This window comes from Engystomops pustulosus, chromosome 3, assembly GCF_040894005.1.
Source record: "Engystomops pustulosus chromosome 3, aEngPut4.maternal, whole genome shotgun sequence".
Classification (NCBI taxonomy): Eukaryota; Metazoa; Chordata; class Amphibia; order Anura; family Leptodactylidae; genus Engystomops; species Engystomops pustulosus.
This window is the reverse complement of record NC_092413.1, coordinates 91427383-91449471: the sequence shown is the minus strand read 5'-3', so window position 1 is coordinate 91449471 and position 22089 is coordinate 91427383. Positions and strand designations below refer to the sequence as shown.

The 22089-nt window shown below is 41.7% G+C and overlaps 1 protein-coding gene across 3 annotated transcripts in view; it reads right to left on the bottom strand.

Moving 5' to 3' along the window:
- The window catches only part of REPS1 (RALBP1 associated Eps domain containing 1), a 65678-nt gene that overhangs the window by 7105 nt on the left and 36484 nt on the right, over positions 1–22089 (bottom strand). For 2 of the 3 annotated variants that reach the window (XM_072141391.1, XM_072141389.1), the window contains exons 9-16: positions 20898–21016; positions 14936–15016; positions 12587–12674; positions 11931–12023; positions 9643–9715; positions 5742–5860; positions 4484–4551; positions 2255–2434 (exon numbers count right to left, since the gene is read on the bottom strand). In XM_072141391.1, coding sequence (XP_071997492.1) covers positions 2255–2434; positions 4484–4551; positions 5742–5860; positions 9643–9715; positions 11931–12023; positions 12587–12674; positions 14936–15016; positions 20898–21016 — 821 coding nt within the window. The remainder of the gene's footprint in view (positions 1–2254; positions 2435–4483; positions 4552–5741; positions 5861–9642; positions 9716–11930; positions 12024–12586; positions 12675–14935; positions 15017–20897; positions 21017–22089) is intronic. The other variant, XM_072141392.1, reaches the window with a different exon arrangement.

Here is a 22089-nt window from a genome sequence, read left to right as displayed (position 1 = left end):
GAAAGGAGGAGGGCAAATTCATCTATCATTGTAGGAAGATTCTGTAGGAAGATTCTGTGAGTCCTGTCTGTTGAACTTCATGCTGGGGTGATGGCCTGGGTGCCCACAGAAAGGGCTCCGAGTGCCGCCTCTGGCACCAGTGCCATAGGTTCGCCACCACTGTTCTAGGGCAACCACTTGCAGTGCTACTTACATTTCCTTAGATTGTAAGCTCTTGTGAGCATGGGCCATTAGTTGTCACAAACACACAGATAAAATCAGACTTTACAACAAAACTGTTGAAATTGTGTATATTTTATGAATATTAAAAGGGGTTGTCCGCTTTCAGCAAATAATTTATAACAGTTTATATTGGAAAATTGTAAAAAACTTTTTATCACACACTTTCTGTAGCGAATTCTCCTGATCTCTGCTTGCTTTAATTCTATATGAAGCTTCATTGCTTACCTGTTGATAAAAACCAGCACATGGTCATGTGATGTAACACAGATGCAGGGTGTATTATAACACACATTTCTGATGACTCAATATTATAACAACAAGTTGTGCACCAATGTGACCAACACATGGTCTTGGACAGGCTTTTATCGACAGTGAAGCTTGATATAGAATGATAGCTAGCAGAGATCTACAAAATCATAAAACTGATACAGGAAGTATATTGGACAACTGTATAATGTTTTATAATACAAACAATATCAATCATTTGCTGAAAATGGACCCCCTTAAAGTGCTGCAGAAAACTTTTGTGCTTTATGGATCAACAGATGTAGCTTAAAAAGTAAAAAATATGTTGGCTACACACAAACCATGTTAACTACTGTATATACTGGAGTATATGCCGACCCAAATATAAGCCGAGGGACCTAACATTACCACAAAAAAATGGGAAAACATATTGACTCGGGTATAAGTCGAGGGAGGGACTTATGAAATGCATTGGTCACAGCCTCCCCGAGTAATAAAATACATCAGTGAAAGCAGCATTGATGGTAGTGATATTATATTGCTGACAACACATTAAAAGCAGAATCCTATTACCAGATTCCATACCCTTCCATGTAGGTCCTTGTATGCACACGTTAGGAGCACAGACAGGCTGAGTGTCAGGACTACACTTATTCAGCTTCAGTTCTTCAGTTTATTATGTCCTGCAGATAGTGAGCAGTCTAGTGGCTCAGCAGGGAGTAGTGGATCTAATTGTTACAACACTTGTATAATAGTTGGTAATGTTGTAAGTGCAGATAAAAACCTGAGTGAAGTTGGCCCCCCACCTTGTTCAAATCAAACAAAATTGGTGTCAAACGTTTGCGCTACGTTTGTGCTGGTTCGTGCAGCAGAAATTTTTGCTTGTGCCGCTATTTTTTTTAAAAGTACGTCCAGGTGTTTACATAGGTTAAGGTGTTTAGGATGAACTGGTAAAAATCAAACCTAGTGACACTTCCCAGGTTTGATCACCAGGGGGGGCTAGCATACACATTGTACTTTGGAAAAAATTAACTCTGATGACCCCTGGAAAAAAGTATAAATATATTAAAAATGATAGCGGCACAAGCGAAAATTTTTGCTGCACAAACGTAGCACTAATGTTTGACACCAGTTTTGTTTGATTCAGTTGATGTGTGTGTGTGTGTGTGTGTGGGGGGGGGGGCTGGTTGAACTTTTGACCTTTCATATTTTGTTCATATATTCAAAACAAAAGCAGCACAAACAGAAATTTGAGCAGTTTGGTTTTCGGCAATGCGGTGGTGCTGGTTGACCTCTGGAAACTTCCATTAATATCTTCAAAATGATAGCGCCACAAAAGAAAATTTTTGCTGCACAAACGTTTGACACCAATTTTGCTTCATTTGAACAAGGTGGGGGGGGCGCCAACTTCACTCAGGTCAGATAAAACACACTTAAGGTACCTGCAGAATCAGCTCCTCTGCTGTACTTGTCTTGCACACATACAGCTGCTGTAGCTCGGACTGCTTTGCAGACACAGTCTCCTGCATGTGCTTGATCTCTGTCCTTGTGATCAGCAGCTCATCCCTTCCTCCCCCAATCTGCCTCTCAACAGAGATCTTTCCTGGGCGAGTTTGCTTACTACACCCTGCTCACATAGTATAAAAAGCACACCTGATACAGCATGTGTGAGGGAGCCGGCAGCTAATTTGAGTATAAGCCGAGTAGGGCTTTTTCAGCACATATATACACGAGTATTTACGGTACAGTGTTTATGTGGCCCTAGAGAACGCCAAGATCTACAAACCTGTACAACTTCTGGTTTCTCCGGGTCCTCTGGTTGCTGCTCAGTCACACACGATGCAAAAGCTTCAAACTGACTAAAGTCTGCAAAATTTGGCTGCTCTGGAATTTGCTGAGGAGAAGTGCTGGGGTGAGATAACAGGCCTTCAGCATCCACAGAGCGGTGCACATGAGAGCCTGAGGTCTGGAAGGAGAAAGAAGCACACACGTGCATTAGAGGCCTGCCGAGAGAGACTGACAGCTGTAGCAAACATACAATACGGCACTATGCCTAGTGTTATGATCCTCATGCCTTATATTTGTAATTTTCACGCACTCATCGTCATAAATCTGTAGCTGACAAATCAGATGGGGTCAAAGTTATCAAGAGGATGGAGACCACACTGGGAAGGAGTGGAAGAGAAGCATATGAGGAGGAGAAAGCTTGGGCATTAGAAGTTTGGTGAGATAAATGAAAGTGGGGGAACACAAGTCACAGGCGCCCAAACTGGGACAGTGGAGGGGATGTGGCAGCTTTCCTGCAGTAGTGGGCATTGGTTTTAGGAGAGGTGTGAACTGGGTAGGTGGCCATTTTATGAGAGACGCGAGTGACTAAAACAATGGAAGTACCTGGCGGAGAACAATGAGCGCCAGATATGCGGACAATGTGGCCAAGCCTAATCCTCTATCTTTTGCCATATGTAGGGCCAGGCTGCATGTGTCGCTATGGAGAGGGGAGAGGCGGTCAGCGCTCACCTCTCAAGCTAAACCTATGCATGAGGCCTAACAGAAGTACAAGAAATACAAATGCCTTGATGGATCTGTAGTCATTATTATTTATAGAGCACCATTATTTCCATGTTACAATCAATAAGGGGTTCATATACATTACATTAAGAACAAATCCAAGTGCAAAATACAAACCTACGGACCCTGCCCATGAGGGCTCACAATCTATTATGATGCTGGAAGTGATCTCAGTTTTCTGCCAGACACATTTATTTTTAATTTTCACAAAAGTACAACAAAATACAAAAGGCGACAGACACATTTCTATGTAGATATTCACATTGTTGGATGTATCAGCAAGGATATATTCACATTGGAAATTTTTCTTCAACTCTTTCACAGTGCAGTGCAATGCTTGTTCCGATAGACGTTTCCTTTGAGCATGCCCTTAGGGTAGAAGTCTGTTGGTGTCAGATCTGACAACCATAGTGGCCAAAGAACTTACCCTTTTGCCAAAGGATGACCAAGTTTCTTCCATGCTTTTGCCAATGTGCGACACGTTGCTCCACCTTGATGTAATTTACCTTCTATTAACCCATCCATCAACAAGTATATTTAAAAACTGCATACAAATGTCTGTGCTCACAGTGGTGTCAAAGTAAAATGGGCCTATGATGCACAATGCAGACATCATGCACCATACGGAGACTTTTTGATCACTAAAATATTTATGGTAATTGGCAAAGGGATTTCCTGCAGCCCATGTGCAGTGTTGTGAGTTAACAAAACCCAACATGCCTCATCTCAGAATCATGTGATGTCCAATATTCCTTTACAAATACCTGGAAACAGTAACCATATGCTTTCTCCTGCATATAATTTGCTTTGAGCCGCTGAATGACAGCGAGATGATGTGTAAGCCACATTGCCCTTTTGGTAGCTCTTTGACATACAGGATAAGATCTCCAGTTCTAGGAATCCGGTGTATAGGTTTAGTGGGAGACTACTATAGAGGATGTTGCATTACCGTGTCCTGCAGCATTTTCAGCATGCGCCATGAAAATAATATTTTTATGTTACACGTTGAGGGTACACGGCAAAAAACTAATTTTCTTCCTAATTTCACCGACAACCATGTTGATGTGCTCCATACTATACAGGTTGAATCATTCAGACCAATTCAAGAGTTCTTACCGTATCGTCAGGGCCTCTAAAGAGAATAATCATAGCAATTGCAGATATCCTAATCCTACTAATGATTCTTGTCATGGTACAGAATAGTAGAGCATTATTTTTATAGAAATCAGAGGTAGTACGAATGTTTCCTAATGGCCAAATCAACTTAATGCTTTCTAACCAACTGCAGGAGAATGACAAATGAGTGGGCATGCTAAATATCTGACAAGAAATATACTGCGTTATATTTAGACATTGCTAAATTACCACACAGTAATTTATACAATAGAAACCTGAGTGTCTCTTTGGTAACAGCACATAGAAAACAGCATATTATACAGTAACTTACCTGTGTAGGAAGGGGTCGGGGAGGGACTGCTGGAGGGTGTGTTACTGCTGCTGCCTGGGGTTGCCCTGCTGTAAAAATAGATGGGAAAAATGTACATTATATTAAAGTGTTTGATCCATTTATGACATGGTCACATAGTAACATGGCCAACTACCCTAATGGCACAGGTGTACATCTATATTATTTGGTATCATTCATCACATGCAATGTGGCACCAGACATACACAAAGTATGCATTGTAGAGGAGTATCACCCCATCAGGAAAATGTGAGCTGTTACAAGCTGTGCATCGTCACCATCACCCCTGCTACAGCTCTACTTCCCAACTGCGGAGAACTTTCTTCCCAGATACAGGCAGTCCCCAGGTTAGGTACAAGAAGGATCCTTTAGGTTTGTACTTAAACTTATAAAATATACCAGTTGCGACCCAACTCCAGGCAAAAATCTTTTTTGTTCCTTTTGGATTTTTAAAATTTTGTGCTGTAATGGGACCAAGGATTTTCCATAAAGCTTCATTACAGACACGTTAGAGCTGATCATTGCAGCCTTGGACAAAAGTAAAGCATCCAGAGACCACAGTGGGCAGAGAGGTCTGTCTATAACTGGAGGTTGTATGGAAGTTGGGTGTCTTTGAGTAGGGGACTGCCTGTAGGAGTACATAATGAAAAGAAACTATTATCCTTATGACAGGCAGTAAAAAGCCTTCACCGGGACCCAATTAAGACCAGGAATTTTTATATTGGCCCCTAAACTGTCCACAATCGTAAACCTCTTGTTGTAGAAATATGTGAATGTTCAGTTCAAAAACCTTTTATGGAGATAAATGAGAAAGTAGTGATCACAATGGCAAACATTGTTAGATCTTCCTCTCAGTCATCCCTGCAGTCACTGTCCTGTGCATATAGTCAGAAAAATCATGGGACCTTCACAGTGCCTTAGCATCAATAAAATAGGATTGTGTCAGCAACAATAAAAAATATGTGATAAAATAAATAGCTCATAGCTAGGGTATGCATTACCAGATAATGGAAGTAATGCAAACTTTCCAAGGAAATGGAGTGATTCTATTTTTAGTCTTCATAGGGAACAGCTGAACATACTATAACTGCTTTCCATTTATACTATAACTGCTGTAGCTGATATTTCCTTTCAAAATAAGGTTTGCAAAAAAACAAAAAAGGAGAACAAAAAGAATGAACTTGACAGGAAACTTACCAAGCATCTAAAGAGCCAGTGAAGAAGTGAAGAAAGTCCTCACCTGTTGTAACTGCAAATGTTCTATTCATATCCAAAGACGAGGAGCGAGAGTGGGAGGCGTGAGGTCTGGGTGGGGGCGGTGGTGGTGCTGTACTGTCCGGGGAAGTGCCAGAATGGGACCTGCAAGGAAAACAATGACACCTTAAACAAGAGAACACTCAGAGAAGACACAGCGATGGTAACTCACCGGAGAAATCACCTATTCAGCTTGTACATGTCTTTCTTTTATGAGAAATGCTGCTCTGTCCTAATGACCCAGGTCATGCCCGCCGCCCCCATCAATACTGAATACACAGAACGGGAGATGGGCTGCTGTATTTGCACACTGCAGCTTACTCTGCATCATCTAAGACATCGAGTTAGACTACATAGTAGGTGGAACAGATTTTACAGAGCCAAGTTGCCATAGAAACAAGTGTCTAGTAGGGCGTTGGTTAAATATCACATAGGACACAGGTAGAGAAATTATTTCAACATCTGATTCTTGGGTAACACCTCTGTTTACTGGCTACAAGCCTTGAGGATTTTTTCTGTTTTTTTATTCCTTTAGTTTATTGATATGATATCTGTGCTGAGGACACAGCGGGTCATGGGAAGAACCTGACCAACAGGTACAACCAACTTTACCAGCCTGGTGCCCAGCAAGAGAAACACTACAAGAACTTACATGGGGCCCACCAGAGGGGAAAGGGTGCTCTTGCACCCCCTAACCAGTACTACGATAAGATTCTTCACAAGGTCATTTTGAAAGACATCCTTGTAGCTAACCTCCATTTATGAGAGGAGTAAGGACATTTACAATGGACACAGAGCAGAAGATAAGTGAGGAGAGGCAAGTATTTACTACTGGCTGTTCTGTCTACATCATCAGCCATCATCTGTCTGGGGTCTGGGTTGTATAATGCTTATATAGTCATGTTTAAGAGGGTAGACGCATCACAATGCAGCCTAATCTTGACTTTGCGCTTAGTGAGTCGGTTAATCGAGAATCTGGGCAACTTTCCCCAAAATTGGAAAATCCAAAGCAGAGGCAATAAATACTGACATGCAGCAACCAAATTTGCTGTGCAGGGGAAGAGAGCGGGTGCCGCTGTAACTAGGGCCTGGGTGAATCTGTGTGGGTAGAAGGTAACGTGGCATTGTGCTCATGGATTCTACTGCCATCGCTGACTGGAGTGAAATGAAGGAAAGTGTTTCTGCCCAACACTGATTATTGCATCTCTGGCAAATGAAAGCAATTCTCAGCCTGCAAAATACACTCTGATCTTTGAACCAAGCAGAAATATTGTGTGTGGAGGTATAGCTGCTGTTTCCACAAGCCGTATATATAACACAGCTTTACATAAAGATTAAAGTACCATATTTTTCAGCCTATAAGGCGCACCTCTAATAAATGCCTGCTAAGACATCTAGGTTCACATATAAGGTGCACTGGAGTATAAGGCGCAGGATCAAATGCAGTACCTAAAAATAACCAGCAGGTGGCAGACCTGTGCACAGTTCAAGCCAGCTACACTTCCCGGGAAACTTGTCTTCAGCGTGTCAGAGAGCTCCGATCTCAGAGGTATGGCTGCTGGGGGTTAATGCAGGGTGATGCAGCAGGGATTAAGCGGTCTCCCTTTGCCCCTTCTCCTTCCCTCCTCAGCCAGGGTGTTATTCCTGTGGGGTTCCCTGTGGCTCCTTCCCTTTCCCCTGTGGCTGTCAGGTATGGGGGATTGTTTACTGATGATGATGATTGCCTCGTGGTCGGCACTATGGCAGCTCCGGTCTCTCCATGCTAGGGGAGGGCAGGATGGGCACAATGTTAGTGCCAGGGCACTTCAGGAGGTAGGGACCCTGTATACTGTGTGGGAAGGTGCAGGACATTTCTGGGGATGGAGCTATTAAACACTGGTAAATGTACACTACATCTTGTCTGTAGTACATTTCTGTATAAGTTCATATATAAGGCACACTGGCCGAAAAATACGGTATATTTTTCCATTCAGTACACACTTCATGCTTGGTGTAAATTAAGATAATACTTTACTATTAAAATCTATGTAGGACAAAGAAGCCTTACAGTAATTTACAGCTCCCTTAGAAGTACGGGCTCTGTGTGGGTTATGTTTGTTAACAGATTTGTTTATATACAAATATACAGACACATATGCAGTCATATAGGAATGAGAAGATGACCGAACTCTATTTGAATTTTATGCATTTTATTTGTACTGTCACTTAGAATGGAACTAAGGCCTGTATAGCTGGAGCTGCAGAGTTTTGGCATTATGTTAATGCATGTCTAAATGCTTTAATAAATTGCCTAAATACATTGAATAAATTTAATAAATATTTCTTAAAGGAAACCTACCACTTGAAGTGGCAGGTTTCAGAAGAAAACACCGAGCACCAGCTCAGGCTGAGCTGGTGCCGGTGCTTATTTTTGTTAGGGTTTTAAACCGCGGTATCGCAGTTTAAAACACTTTTTAAACTGTATAGCCGGCGCAGGGAGGTACGCGCTCGGCGCTTATCGTGCGCACGGCTACATAGGAAGTGAAGGAGAGCCGCGCACATGGTAAGCGCCGAGCGCGTACCTCCCTGCGCCGGCTATACAGTTTAAAAAGTCTTTTAAACCGCGATACCGAGCTGGTGCTCGGTGTTTTCTTCTGAAACCCGCCACTTCAAGTGGTAGGTTTCCTTTAATATATCAATGGATACTAAAGTTGACCCAGGATCATGACATGGACTGTATAAATTTTAGTTTTTTTTTTTTTTGGATGGGGGGGGGGGGACCTAGGTCACACACACACACTATTTTATTTATTTTTTAAATTAAAAATAAGCATAATATAGATTTTCAGGGGATTCCATTGCCATTTTCTTGTTACTCTGTTGGCTTTAGCATCACTGGCCACAATCTCTCATGTCTAGCGATGGCAGCTTCCTTATACGAGCCCCTCTTGTCCATGCAGCTGCTTGTAGCCATTGTATCTGTGAGTTCCTTCTTGTGGGAGTTTAAGAATATCTGTGTAATTAAATTCCAATTTCAGCAACTAAAAGTTAGTGTTTGTATAAAGAAAATGTATACACTTTTCCAATATACTCTCTGTATATTCTCTGTATACTCTCCAAGTTGACTACATGGCTGCTTGCTGTCATTATTTAGAAAGCTTTATTGTTTACTTCTAATGGACAGAAATCTGACCATGGTCACACAGGTGCATGGCATTTTAATATCATAGAGAGTAATTAGAGCTGTGTGAAGTAGGCTTTCTATAAAATTAAAACAATAAATATTGATGCAGACAGTATATTGGAAAATTTGATGAAACAGAAACAGCCATTTAAAAGGAAACTGCAAGCCAAGATTACAGAGCACTTGTAAAAACAGCACTAGTGCTACAACAGACGCAGCTGTGTTACACTGCTAGTGTTATCGGAAACTTCCGCTAGCAGACACTGCCACGATGTACACTAGCTCACATCACATCTGGCGTATTCATGAGGGTGGCGGGATTAGTGGCAGTGACTGCCACATGAAGCATGGAGGTTTCCGATAACACTGACACTGCTGCTTTAGGAGCTGCTTACTTTTTACAGGTGGCAGGTCCTCTTTAACTTCTCTATTTACCCCATATTAATGTTAGTGGTGCTAATTTCTCTATGCTCCCTCACTTCTTTCTATGTTGTAGTCCTTTCATCTCTCCAAGACCCCCATCTTTGTTGCACCCTCTTCTTCTATGCCCTCACCCAGGTGAGGGGTGGTTTTCCCTGGAGAGTTATTTTAAACAGAATTGGAAAATTCATTTGATTCTTTGTCTAGCCTTACTTAAAAGCACTGGGAGAAAAACATGTTATATCTTTGTCTTCAAACTAAAAAGAATTACAATAAATGCAAAGCATAAAACACTTGTACCCACCGCTGCCTTGTGACCACATTTTCAATCTCTTCAGGATCAGAATTATAACTGTCTGAACTGCTATATCCATCTGCTGCAAAAAAAGAGGAACATTACAAGAAAGCTTAGACAAGTTTAGATCAAGCATATAAAAAAGTGCAGATGTATGTCTACCACAGAATGACCGTGGTCCAGGTGTCACCAGATTTGACGTGAAGCTGTGTTTTATGCAAGAAGGTAATCAGGCAACAGGCCAAAAATTACTAACCATCAAAAGGGATTTCTAACACAAGGATAACTAAATACACAGCTTAAAATGAGGAGACATTAAATTACTGCATCATAGATCTCAATGAATTATTACAGTTGCAATTCTTTATTCATTACATGGTGGAATGGATTGATTATTAATAATTATTAGTAATGTGTGCATGGCCTCCATGTGCCTGTATGACCTCCCAATATTGCCTGGGCATGCTTCTGATGAGGCGGCGGATGTTCTCCTGAGCGATCTTCTCCCAGACTTTAGCATCAGTCATCAACAACTGGACATTGGTGGATGGAATGAGATATGAAGTCCCAGATGTGAATGGGCTGGCCTGTCTGTTCCCCAGAATTGAATTCAATCAGATTCAATGCCTTCATCATGCAGGAACTACTGACACACTATTTCCACACAAGGCCAAGCATTATCATGAATCAGAGGGAACCCAGGGCTCACTGCATCTGCATATGGCCTCACAATGGGTCTGAGGATCTCATCCCAGTACCTAATGGCAGTCATCTATGGATAGCTCATGGAGGACTGTGCAGCTGTCCAAACAAATGTCTCCACACACCATTACTGACCCACAGCCAAACCAGTCATGCTGGAGGTGTTGCAGGCAGCAGAACATCCAAAAAAAGTGCAAAAAATCCAAAATAAAAACGGATGATTTTCTTTGTGTCCCCCTCGAAATAGTTAATAAAATCTCATGAATAAGCTATAGACCCCCAAAATTAATTATCTATACATTGTATCTCATCCCGCAAATAATAAGCCCTCATATGTTCGCATTACCAAAAAAATTAAAATGTAAAGCTTGTAGAATGTGACAATACAAATCTGCTGTGAATGGTGCCATTTTCATTCTATGCCCAGCCGTGCGCCCATAAAGCAGTTTACCACCAAATATGTGGTATCAGTACACTCGGGAGAAATTGGGCATCGAATGTTGCAGTGCGTTTCATCATTTAATTTATTATGAAACTGTCAGTTTTGGCCTAAATTAATGTATTTTCCAGAGAAATTCAAAAGTTTCTAAATTGCAGGTCCATATTGTTTTAACCCATGTGAAACACTTAAAGGGTTAATAGACTCAATAGAAGTTGTTTTACATACATTGAGGGGTGAACTTTTTATAGTGGGGTAATTTATGGGGTTTTACTATTATTTAGGCCTTTCAAACTCACTTGCAAGCCGAGTTGTCCCTCAAAATGTGAGTTTTGGGGATTTTCATGAAAATGAGAAAATCACACCTAAAATTCTGCACCTCATATCATCATAGAAAAATGACAGGATGCATAAAATATAATCTCAACATAAAGCAGACATTCTGTAAATGTTAATTATCAAGCTTTTTGGGCAGTTTTACATCCTGTCTGGAAAGCAGAACATTTCAAACTTGGAAAATGAAGTATTTTTACGAATTTTTGCAAAATTTTAAATTTTTTTCATACCGAAACGCAAAACTTGTCACTCAGTTTTACAACTAACATGAAGTTCAATGTGCCACGAGAAAACAATCTCAAAATCACCAGGATATGTTAAAGCGTTCTGAAGTTATAACCAATTATCGTGACAGAGGGCAGAATTGAAAAATAGAGTCTGGTCATTGAGCTGAAAAAGCCGTGTAGATAAAAGTACATCTAGATATACACTATGAATTATTTCTTTTCAACAAACATCACCGCTGTTTCTGCATCTTAGTGAAATATAGTGATATAAGATGCAAAAATTCCTTGCATCCCTAACAAAGTCGCATCCTCTGCACTGTAGTCGGTCCATGATATCCATTAAGGTACAGACCTTTCAATTCCAGTTTAAAAACAGTACGTTCCTATTGTACAACCTCTCTGCGTCTGCCACTTGCTTTACATACTTTACCAAACACATTCTTACTGCATTTTTTATATAATTATATAACTGTGCCTGCCTTAGAATTAGTGTATAAATGCAAATACATATAGAATAGCAGTGGCCTTATGTGTCGAACATCCCCAAGCTGGGAGGTTGGTAATAGACTGAATATACTCTAGGAATAACTTACCAACAGAATTCCCAGGAACATATTTAACTGAAGCGCTTTCCTCAGGAACTTCTTGTGACTTTATAAGTATAGGGCTTGTAGGGTTGGCTGGATCTAAAAAAAGCAATCCAGATGGATGAAAAGTGATATTAAACATAGAAAGACAAGCATCAGTGTGACACTTCTCTTACAGCTTATATACCACCCGCAGAATTCCATGGAGGTAACATTCTGAAACCGATTGAACCTGACAAGACAAACTCTTAACCATTGTACAGATCCTGCTGCTGTGCAATGGTCATATTTTTGTAGGGATTAAAGTTGTAACATTCTCCTTCTACCAGTTAAAGACCTATGTTAAATCAAAATCTGTGAAGTAAAATAAATTAGGGAGATATAAAAACCTACTTTTAAAAGTGGCTTTTTTTATGTGCTAAAGACTCTTTTCACCCCCACCAATCAAGACAACGGGACCCCAAGCAATCTGAAGAACGGGGGTGCTGTTCTTACTAATGGGCCCTACTTCTCCTTTCCATTATAAGGGAATCCTGGAGTAAGCAAAGCACAGAGCAATTTCCAGGACTCTCTCACAACAGAGCATGCATGAGTTGCTGCTGCATCAATATGATAAATTGCTCCCATAGACTGCAAATTCAGCCCTATGTGTGGTCACTCACCACTTCCGGTTCTTTTAAGCTCCATTTCCTGCAGGTGAATTTTACTTGGCGTCATCCGGATTGGGACTGGATGGACTATGGCTGTGTCCTGTTAATAAAAGAAAGATCTTCAGAATGAAATTTAAAGAAAACACTTAAGAGAACATAAAAACTGAATTATTCAAGAACGTCTGACAGCCTATACTCCACTTATGGACAGAGTGGGGTGGATATTACAATAAGGCCTTTACTAATAATGTGATTCATTACCAGCAATGTATGAGAGCAGTAAAGACTCTCGAGATACACACAAGGGAATAACCAACCCAATAGTAAAGCATGACACAAACCTATATAGTGTCTGGTAATCAGTGGAACAGCTAACAAGTACCAGCAGCATGAAGAAGACACAATGAGCTGACATATATAAAAAATCTCTGGCACAAAGTGCTGTACAATGTGTATGGATCCTTAGTGTTAAATATTGTCACGTATTATAGTTTACAGATTCTGCCAAGACTATGAAAAGACATGTACACAGGATTAGGTTAAGGGCAGTATATTATAATATTAGATGTACTGAGGCATAATAACATTGTAGAAAACAAATGTTGCTGTTCTGCGTTATATTGTCCCGCACCTCCCAAACATAATAAAGACGGGTGTTCAGGCCGTCTTCAACACACAATTGCACTGCTGTGCTCCCTCTCCACGTGTATGTATATGTATATAAAGCTTCTGAGTACATGAGGAGCACTTCCCTGGTCCACCTGAGTGATAGTCGCCATTGTTCATTCACATTATATCTGCCATTCTGAAGTGTTTTAAGAGGTTTTATAAAAAAAAAATATATAATTGCTTCAAGGCCAGATTCTCTTAAAGGGTCTCACACTATAGCTACACCTTTTCTCTGGGGTTGATTGATAGGGTCTAACCAGTGGCCCCATATAACTGGAGGTAATGGGATACACACTATTCACTATTATAAGGAAATGCCTTTCACAGAAGTTGTATGAAAGTTATAGACCTCTGATAAAGCATATTGTGGGGGATGAGGTTATAGCCCCCCTTTCTTGTGATCCCTGAGAGTCCTAACAGTCTGCCTAAGGCTGCATGCACACAAGCGTATGGGGGACGCATGTACGGCTCAAGCTTACGGCTGTACATACATTCCCCATAGACGGCAATGGCCGCACAGAGATACAGTACTGCATCGCTTCGTACACGGGAAAAAGACAGGACATTTGCTACCTTACGCCGTGGATCCCTATGGAGAGGGGAGGTGTCACCCCTCATCCTCTCCATGGCGCCAAACCTATGCCTGCCCGGCTGCGGCCCAGCGGGCATTTGTTGTTGTGCATGCACTCTAACAGTGTTCAGACATCAATATAAGTGAACAAACCAGGAAACCTTTTTAAGGATTGCCTGAGGCCGATGGCAGTGCCTCCTGAGCTCTCTGTACACCCCCTGTACACAGAGAGCTCAGGAGGCACTGCCATCGGCCTCAGCTGTTACAACTACACAGCCAGCTTATAGGAACGCTAGGAAACATTGTTCAAGATTCATTAATCATACGGGGAAAAGACAAAAAAAGGCAAAGATTTTTTATTATAAAAATGACAGTAAAATGTTAATATGAACTTGTAAAGGCGTTCTCATGCAATAACATTAAACGGCCATTTCTGAAGGATCCAGGCATCTTATTCTGTGCTTATAGAAATCCATAGAGCTGAATTACTATGGACCATAACCAATGTATTTCCTCACAAAGGGCAGACTCGTAGTTATGGTTCTGGGAACAGCAGTGAGTGAAAGGTCTGTGTTTGGGGGCCATTTATAAATCTGTGATAACACATAGCTTGCCATGTAATTTTTTTTTTTTAATAATTAAAATAATTGAATCTGCTTTATCAACATGTCCATTTTTGTAAAAACCTGTATTACAAATTATATAACCATTATGGAGCTTTTTTGGTGATGTTCTTCTGTTATTTCTCCTGGAAATATATGAAATAATGACAACTGGGTGTGTTTCCAGTCTGACATTGTGTCTCACAAATTCCGCTCTGACAGGACACTTATTTGGACCAGGAGCATCACTCAGTTGTTAATATATTTACACACATCTAGGAGAAATGGCAGGAAAAATATGACAATTCAGTTACAAAGCTCAAGAAATACATTTACTGTACATCTAACAACTCCATTATCTATAGTACACTACACTGTGAGAAATAACTTGAATCCATTTCTACAATAACAGAAGCAGTAACTGGATCATGCAAAAAGAATTCCAGAGCCCGACTGAACTGAATTATGTGTTAATACATTAATTAATATCAAAGAAGCAAAGCTATGTGATTGACTTACAGGATCAGCTGGTGCAATGTTAGAATCAAATTGGGTCAGAGTTTGTGAGCTTGAAGAGCGTTCGCTAAATGTCTCCCACTGCTGAACAGACAGAAGGAGACACAAGTCAGCATGACAAGAGGAGAGGAGAAGATCTGAGCAGAAACAAACCCTCATTCATGGCTAAGACTGCCAGTTCTGTGCCAATTGTACAGGTACAGTGGGAGGAATACACATATAACACATTATTTCCCACTCTTTACATTTAAACACCTGGAAGCAAAATTGGATTTTTTTCATTTTAGAATTGGCAGAAGACACCCATCGGTGCAATCCTGTGTTTTACTAGGATTAAACTGATCGATATCATATTCATTAAATGACAGGTTAACAAGAACTGTGCAATAAAATGAGGACAAGGAGGACAATCTGGGGACAGGGCTTTCTTCCAACAACCTTGTGCAGAAGAAGAGCTGAAAGACTGGCATCTAGCCAGGACAGGGGTTACAGATCATGCAACACGTAGGATGATACAAAGCAAACCAATCACATCTAGAAAAATAATGAAACATGCTGGGAAAGAAAAGGGCTTTACACTGAACCATGTGTCTGAGGGGACACTACAAGGCCAGCAGGGTGCTACATGTTATCACATTGCTACCAGATGAGGTCTGTGATACACACCATAGCTGGAGCGAGGACAAACAATGTGTAATCCAAGGAGGGTGGGACAAGTGTATGTGAGGGGTGGGGAACTCACACATTTCATTATTTTACGGAATAAATTGGAGGCATGCACAACCACCCATTACAGAGTAATAAGGAGTATAAAGCATAAGTGCACCCAAGGACCACAGTATACAAGCATACGGTTAGGTTTGGTGAGCTTCGCTGGGCCAATTCTTTTTGAAATGATAGAATATATTTTTTAAATTGGAAATAATCACATAAACACATCACAAAATAAAATTAGAAAATACAGTATATAGTACATTCTCATTACTAAAATACATTCCAAAAAGCTGAATGCAGCTGCTTCTACATCACAACTTATCGGATGAATGAGACCACTACAGACATTTCTGCCTCAAATCTGTGATGTGTGAATATATACCATAGCAGGAGAATTATAAAAACCCCATTTACTTCCAAAGTTCAATGCACCATATTTCAGAGGGATTAAGAGCACTGATAATTCTGAGCTTTCAGTTTCTATTTTCTAAACTGCGGATGAGGACAAGCGTCTACATTTAAATCACTGAAATCACAGAACTGTCGACGCTCAGGCTGTATTCACACACGTGGCATTACCAATGGCAGCTGTGGAGAGGAGAATTAGCCCGTTAACATAAAGGTATCCTAAACATTAAGTTTTGTAAACGCAAATGTCAAAAAATGTAATTGGGCAAATCTCCTCTAAACAGCTCCTCTAAACCCGACTTACAGACGACCCCTAATTACAGACAGACCCCTCTGTCCCCTGTGACCTCTGGTGAAGCTCTCTGGATGCTTTACTATAGTCCCAGGCTGCAATAATCAGCTGTAAGGTGTCTGTGATGAAGTTTTATTGATAATCCTTCGTCCCATTACAGCAAAAAATTATGAAAATCCAGTCAATGGGACAAAAAAATGTTTGTCTGGATCTACAATTATAAAATATACAGTTTCGACTTGCATACAAATTCAACTTAAGAACAAACCTATGGACCCTATTCTTGTACATAACCCAGGGACTGCCTGCAATGGGGTTTACTAGAGCCCCTGTGTACAGCCAGTTATACACAATTGCCTGCTGCATGGGTACAGACAATTTCCACCATCATTAATATGATCTTGTTTGTGCGCTGCATTGTAGTCTGCTCTGAGGTCTATGTTAATATACAAATGCGGGTAGCGGTATTGCCATTGGGAAGAAAATTGCAGTGAATCCCTGCCTAAGGCGCTTAATGGCGGCGTTTTCCCATGTTCAGCAAGCTCCGTAACTCTGAATAAATAAGTTTATAAAAATAAGATAATGAGCCGGATATTCTACCTTGCACAACCAAAGGTTTCCAGTGAGGCTGCGCAAGTAATCAAACCACGATGCAATTGCAGACAGCCGGATGACATCACCTGCTGTCTGAAACACTTGTGGCCAGCCAGAAAAATTTACGGAGCATGCTGAAATGGGAACAATCGCTGCCATTAAACCCCTAAGGTAACTATCATTGAGTTGGTGACAGTCTACCACAAGTAGAATGGTGATAGATGTCCTTTAAAGGCGTTTGCCATAAGTTGGATACCGGCTGTCAACAATGCCAAAATCGGAAGGGTTGAACCCCTGGCAACCTTAACTAACTGAAGTGGCTGTAGTGCTCTGGTGAGCCCAGTGTCCTATTCAATGTATAGTAAAGAAAAGTCACGCATTTTGTACTTTAATTTAATTTATTTGGGGCCCAACACAAATAAAAAGGGATCACCAGGAATGACTTAACAGGGTATTTTTGAGTATATGGAGGGTGGACATCCTCCCGCAGCACTGATCAGCCGTTGATGCTGTGTACACTAGGTGCAGGGAGCTGAAAACAGTTGGCTCTCTGGCCTTTAGTATTTGGCCATAGTCACTACAGCTGTGGCTCACATCAAAAATGGAGTGGGAGTAATTCCTGCCTCTACATCAGGGGTAGGGAACCTATGGCTCGGGAGCCAGATGTGGCTCTTGTTGGCTGCTTCTGGCTCTCATACATCTTTAATAAATAGTAATGGCTGCTGTGTGTCTCTTAGACTGATGATTGTACACAGGCAGTGATGTTACCGCCGCCTATGTCCTTTGTACGACCCAGTTGCCATTGCCGCCATCGTCAAAGGCTGGGTCAAAGAAGAACGTGGGAGCGATGAGGAGCTGGCTGGAGCGGTGGTAATTGAATATTAATTACCTAGTGACTACCTATATACTGGGGGGCGTGTGCTGTGGCTACCTATATACTGGGGGGCATGTGCTGTGGCTACCTATTTACTTGGGGGCATGTGCTGTGGCTACCTATTTACTTGGGGGCATGTGCTGTGGCTACCTATTTACTTGGGAGCATGTGCTGTGGCTACAAATTTACTTGGGAGCATGTGCTGTGGCTACAAATTTACTTGGGAGCATGTGCTGTGGATACCTATCTACTGGGGGTATGTGCTGTGGATACCTATCTACTGGGGGTATGTGCTGGGGCTAGCTATCTACTGGGAGGCATGTTCTGTGACCACCTACCTACTGGGAGGCATGTGGTGGGTGTCAGGATTTGGAGTAGTGATGCCCCTGGACCACCGCGGATGATGATGTAAGCAGAATTTAAGTGGCACGCGGTCTTCACAAGAGCCTGTCGCAAAGCAGGATGGTCTTGGTGCAGCGTGGTACCACCAGGTCGTTCCACAGGCACGACTTGTCCACGGTGGCAGCCAAGGTCGAGGTACAGAATCACTAAGCAGTCTCGTGGTCACGAACAGGCAGCCAGTCAAGGCAGGCGGCAATGAAGCGAGGTCGGGGACGGAGCAAGAGCAGCGGAGGAAACACTGTGGAAACCTTTCTCATAGGCATGAAGCACTAAGATCCGTCAGCGAATGCTGGGTCTTTATAGGAACCCGGGAAGTGGGTAGCACCAATCAGCGGCGTGCTGGCCCTCTAAATCTGCGACTGCCGGCGCATGGAGAGGTGAGCTCGCTCGCAAAGAGGCACTGCCACGGAGAGGGGCACGGGTGGGGCATGTGCATATTGTACGGCTCTTACGGAATAACATTTTAAAATGTGTGGCGTTCATGGCTCTCTCAGCCAAAAAGGTTCCTGACCCCTGCTCTACATGGTCACAGAACCACCTACTTCATAAGGCTACTTCCACAAAAACAAGGCAAAAATCAGATAAGAATAACAGACATGGTCTTTTTTACACAGCCAATTTGTCTGTCATCAGTTTTTAATGGATCCTTGCAAACTATCATCTATAAGTGTGATATGAAAAACTGTTCTATCACCTGCTCTGCTTTCTAATGGATCAGAAGCATGATCCTTCAAAATGACAGCCATGGACATTGATTCATTAACCCCTTAAGGACGCAGGGTTTTTCCGCTCATTTCTCGCTCTCCAACTTCAAAAATCCATAACTTTTTCATTTTTACGTGTACAGACCTGTGAGGGCTTATTTTGTGCGTAACAAATTTTACTTTCCCGTAATGTTATTTATTTTAACATGCCGTGTACTGCGAAGCTGAAAAAAAATCCAAATGTGGAAAAATTGAAATAAAAACGCACGTGTTTGTGGGCTCAGTTTTTTTTACTTTCACTGTGCGCTCCAAATAACACCTCAGCTTTATTCTTTGGTTTGGTGCGATCGCGGTGATACCAAATTTATATAGGTTTTATTGTGTTTTAATACATTTTCAAAAATTAAACGAATGTGTACAAAAAAGAAAAAAAAATTTTTGCCATCTTCTGACGCTAATAACTTTTTCATACTTTTATATTTTGATAGATCGGGCATTTTGGGACGCGGCGATACCTAATATGTTTGTGATTTTTACTGTTTATTATGTTTTATATCAGTTCTAGGGAAAGGGAGGTGATTTGAATTTTTAATATTTTATTAATTTTTTTTATTTTTTAAACTTTTTTTTTCCACTAATTCTTAGACCATCTTAGTACTTCTGTATGGCAATATATGGCATTTTTGCAGGTCATTCATTACAATGAGCCACTGGCTCATTGCCGGCCATATACTACACTACGGGGGTGGGGGTGGGGTGGGGGGTTGCCGGCCATATACTACACTAAGGGGGGGGGGGGGTTGGGGGAGATTGGCTGGCCGGCAATATACTACACTACGGGGGGGGGGGGGGCTGTATCTTCCTGTATCACTGTATATAACATATACACTTTCCCCCTCATAGTCACACAGATCAAACGTTAACAACTTTTTCTTATCTATTTACTTAACTCCTTTCAAGAGGTCACTTGCCCGACTCTCTACAGAGCTGAATTATCACGCAAAATATTATCTATATATGAAATAAGCTCTAGCCTTTTATCCTTATCCATCTGTGTGTATAGACTTCAAAACTGCTTTCAGATAGAACAATCAGGGTAATGGAAAAGAAGCCGGAAATAATAAACTTAAAGTATATTACAAAATTTTATCACCAGCACTTTTAAAAATAATGAATAAAAAATAATTTCAATGGTTTAAAAGGGAACATCTCACCAGTAACCCACTTGAATAACCCTAAATAATACAATATAGATGTAATGGTTCTTCTGGGAGATTTCAGCATAGCTGCATTTGTCCAAAAAGGACTTTTATTCCTTCTAGAGTCACAGTCAAGGACGTGGGAGATATATTGGATCCAGTCAAGCTCCCCCACCTATGCACGGCTGCTCTGGTGGGTAAACTCTGCCCCTCTGCAAGGCCCACAGCTCTACGTCACTGCTCATCAGTTTGAAAATACGGCACACGCACTGGCCAGCGCGCCCTTGGACGTCTCCATAGGTGCACACTGCGCACGTGTCAGTGCACGCCAGCTAGCTCCACATACTTGTGTGCCATAGCTGACTCCATAGGTCCACAACACACATGCACCAGCGCGAGTATGAGCTAGCTGGTGTGCACCTATAGAGGCGTCCGGGGGGCGCGCAGGCCGGTGTATGTGCCGGATTTTCAAACGGATGAGCAGTGACGTAGAGCTGTGGGCCTTGCAAAGGGGCTGGGTTTACCCACCAGAGCGCCCCTGCATAGGAGCTTGACTGGATCCAAGAGCTCTCCTGCCTCCTTAACTGGAAATCTATAAGGACAAATGCAACTATGCAGAAATCCCTCAGAAAAACCATTACAGACTTCTTTAAGGTACTATTTAGGGTAACTGGTGACAGGTTCCCTCTAAAGATATGAAGTAGTTGGTTTATAGTGATGTGTATTTTGGAATGTGTTTGTGCAGTAGATATACAAGATGAATGGAGCATATACTTACCTCACTACTTTGGTTCATCTCTGGCCATGTCTGATTCAATGATGGCATGGAAGGGGATTTACTTGGAGGTGGATCAGCAGGAGAACTTGAAAATCCTACCTCACCAGGTTGATCTCCAGCTTAAAAAAAGACATACAAAAATACAGAATTGTGAACTTACAGAAATCACTGACTTGGAAAAATCTTTCTTTGCACACATACTTCAGCAGTACAAGGGTCCTAGAGGTCTGGTGTCCATTACTTATACCCATCTCCTTTCTGAGCTGTTGGAGGGCCCCCTTTGCCAGTCAGACCTTGCTGGGATGCTCTCATTCCCTCACTATCTGATGAAGACTGGGGGGAGGGGAAAGGACTCTCACATCTCGGTATTACCGGCAGCCAATAATAAGTTGATTCAGTTATTTATCAATCAATCAATGCTATATAACTCCAGTCAGATTGTTCTGTATGCATAGATGGCCGAACTCTAGATGCCACAGATGTCAGGCGGACCAAGCTGATTTCATCCACCTTACAGGGGCTTGTGATTACATAGCCAGATTCTGGAGAGAAGTCGTTTCTCTGCTGTCTGATATCCTGAACAAACCGTTTCCTACCTCGCCGGCCCTATGCCTATTGGGAATTACCGGGAGAATAGCTGGTCCCATTATGAAACTATTTTTCTGAAGGATGCACCGTTTCTGGCCCATAAGGCCATTGCTATACGTTGGATGGCTGATGGCTCTCCTACTGTCTCTCAGAGGGAAAAAATGGTTAATTTGACTCTACCATATGTGCATATAGTGTAGAAACACCACGGCTGCCCGGATAATTTTCAAAGAGTGTGGAGCTGCTAGTGCTCTTCTGCAGATACCCTATTTAATGTACGTAGTCTCTTACCCCTTTTCAATGGGTGTATTATGATTTTTATAACTTGATACTATATAATGGTAGTGACAGAAACCCTTCCTGTACCTCTCTGCCCATTGCTGAAAGGAGGGATTTCTCAATTTACAGGGGAAAACGGCAAGTACCGCATTGCCTAACCCTAGTTGCTACTTTTACTGTATTACTCGCCTGACACCACTCAACCAGGACGGTTATTGTTTTATGTTTAAGTTGGGAAGGGGGTTTCATGGTTGTCACTTCTATGCAGAATTCTTCACAAATGGAGAATGATTACATAATGATGTACATTGTTATTAACGATGTA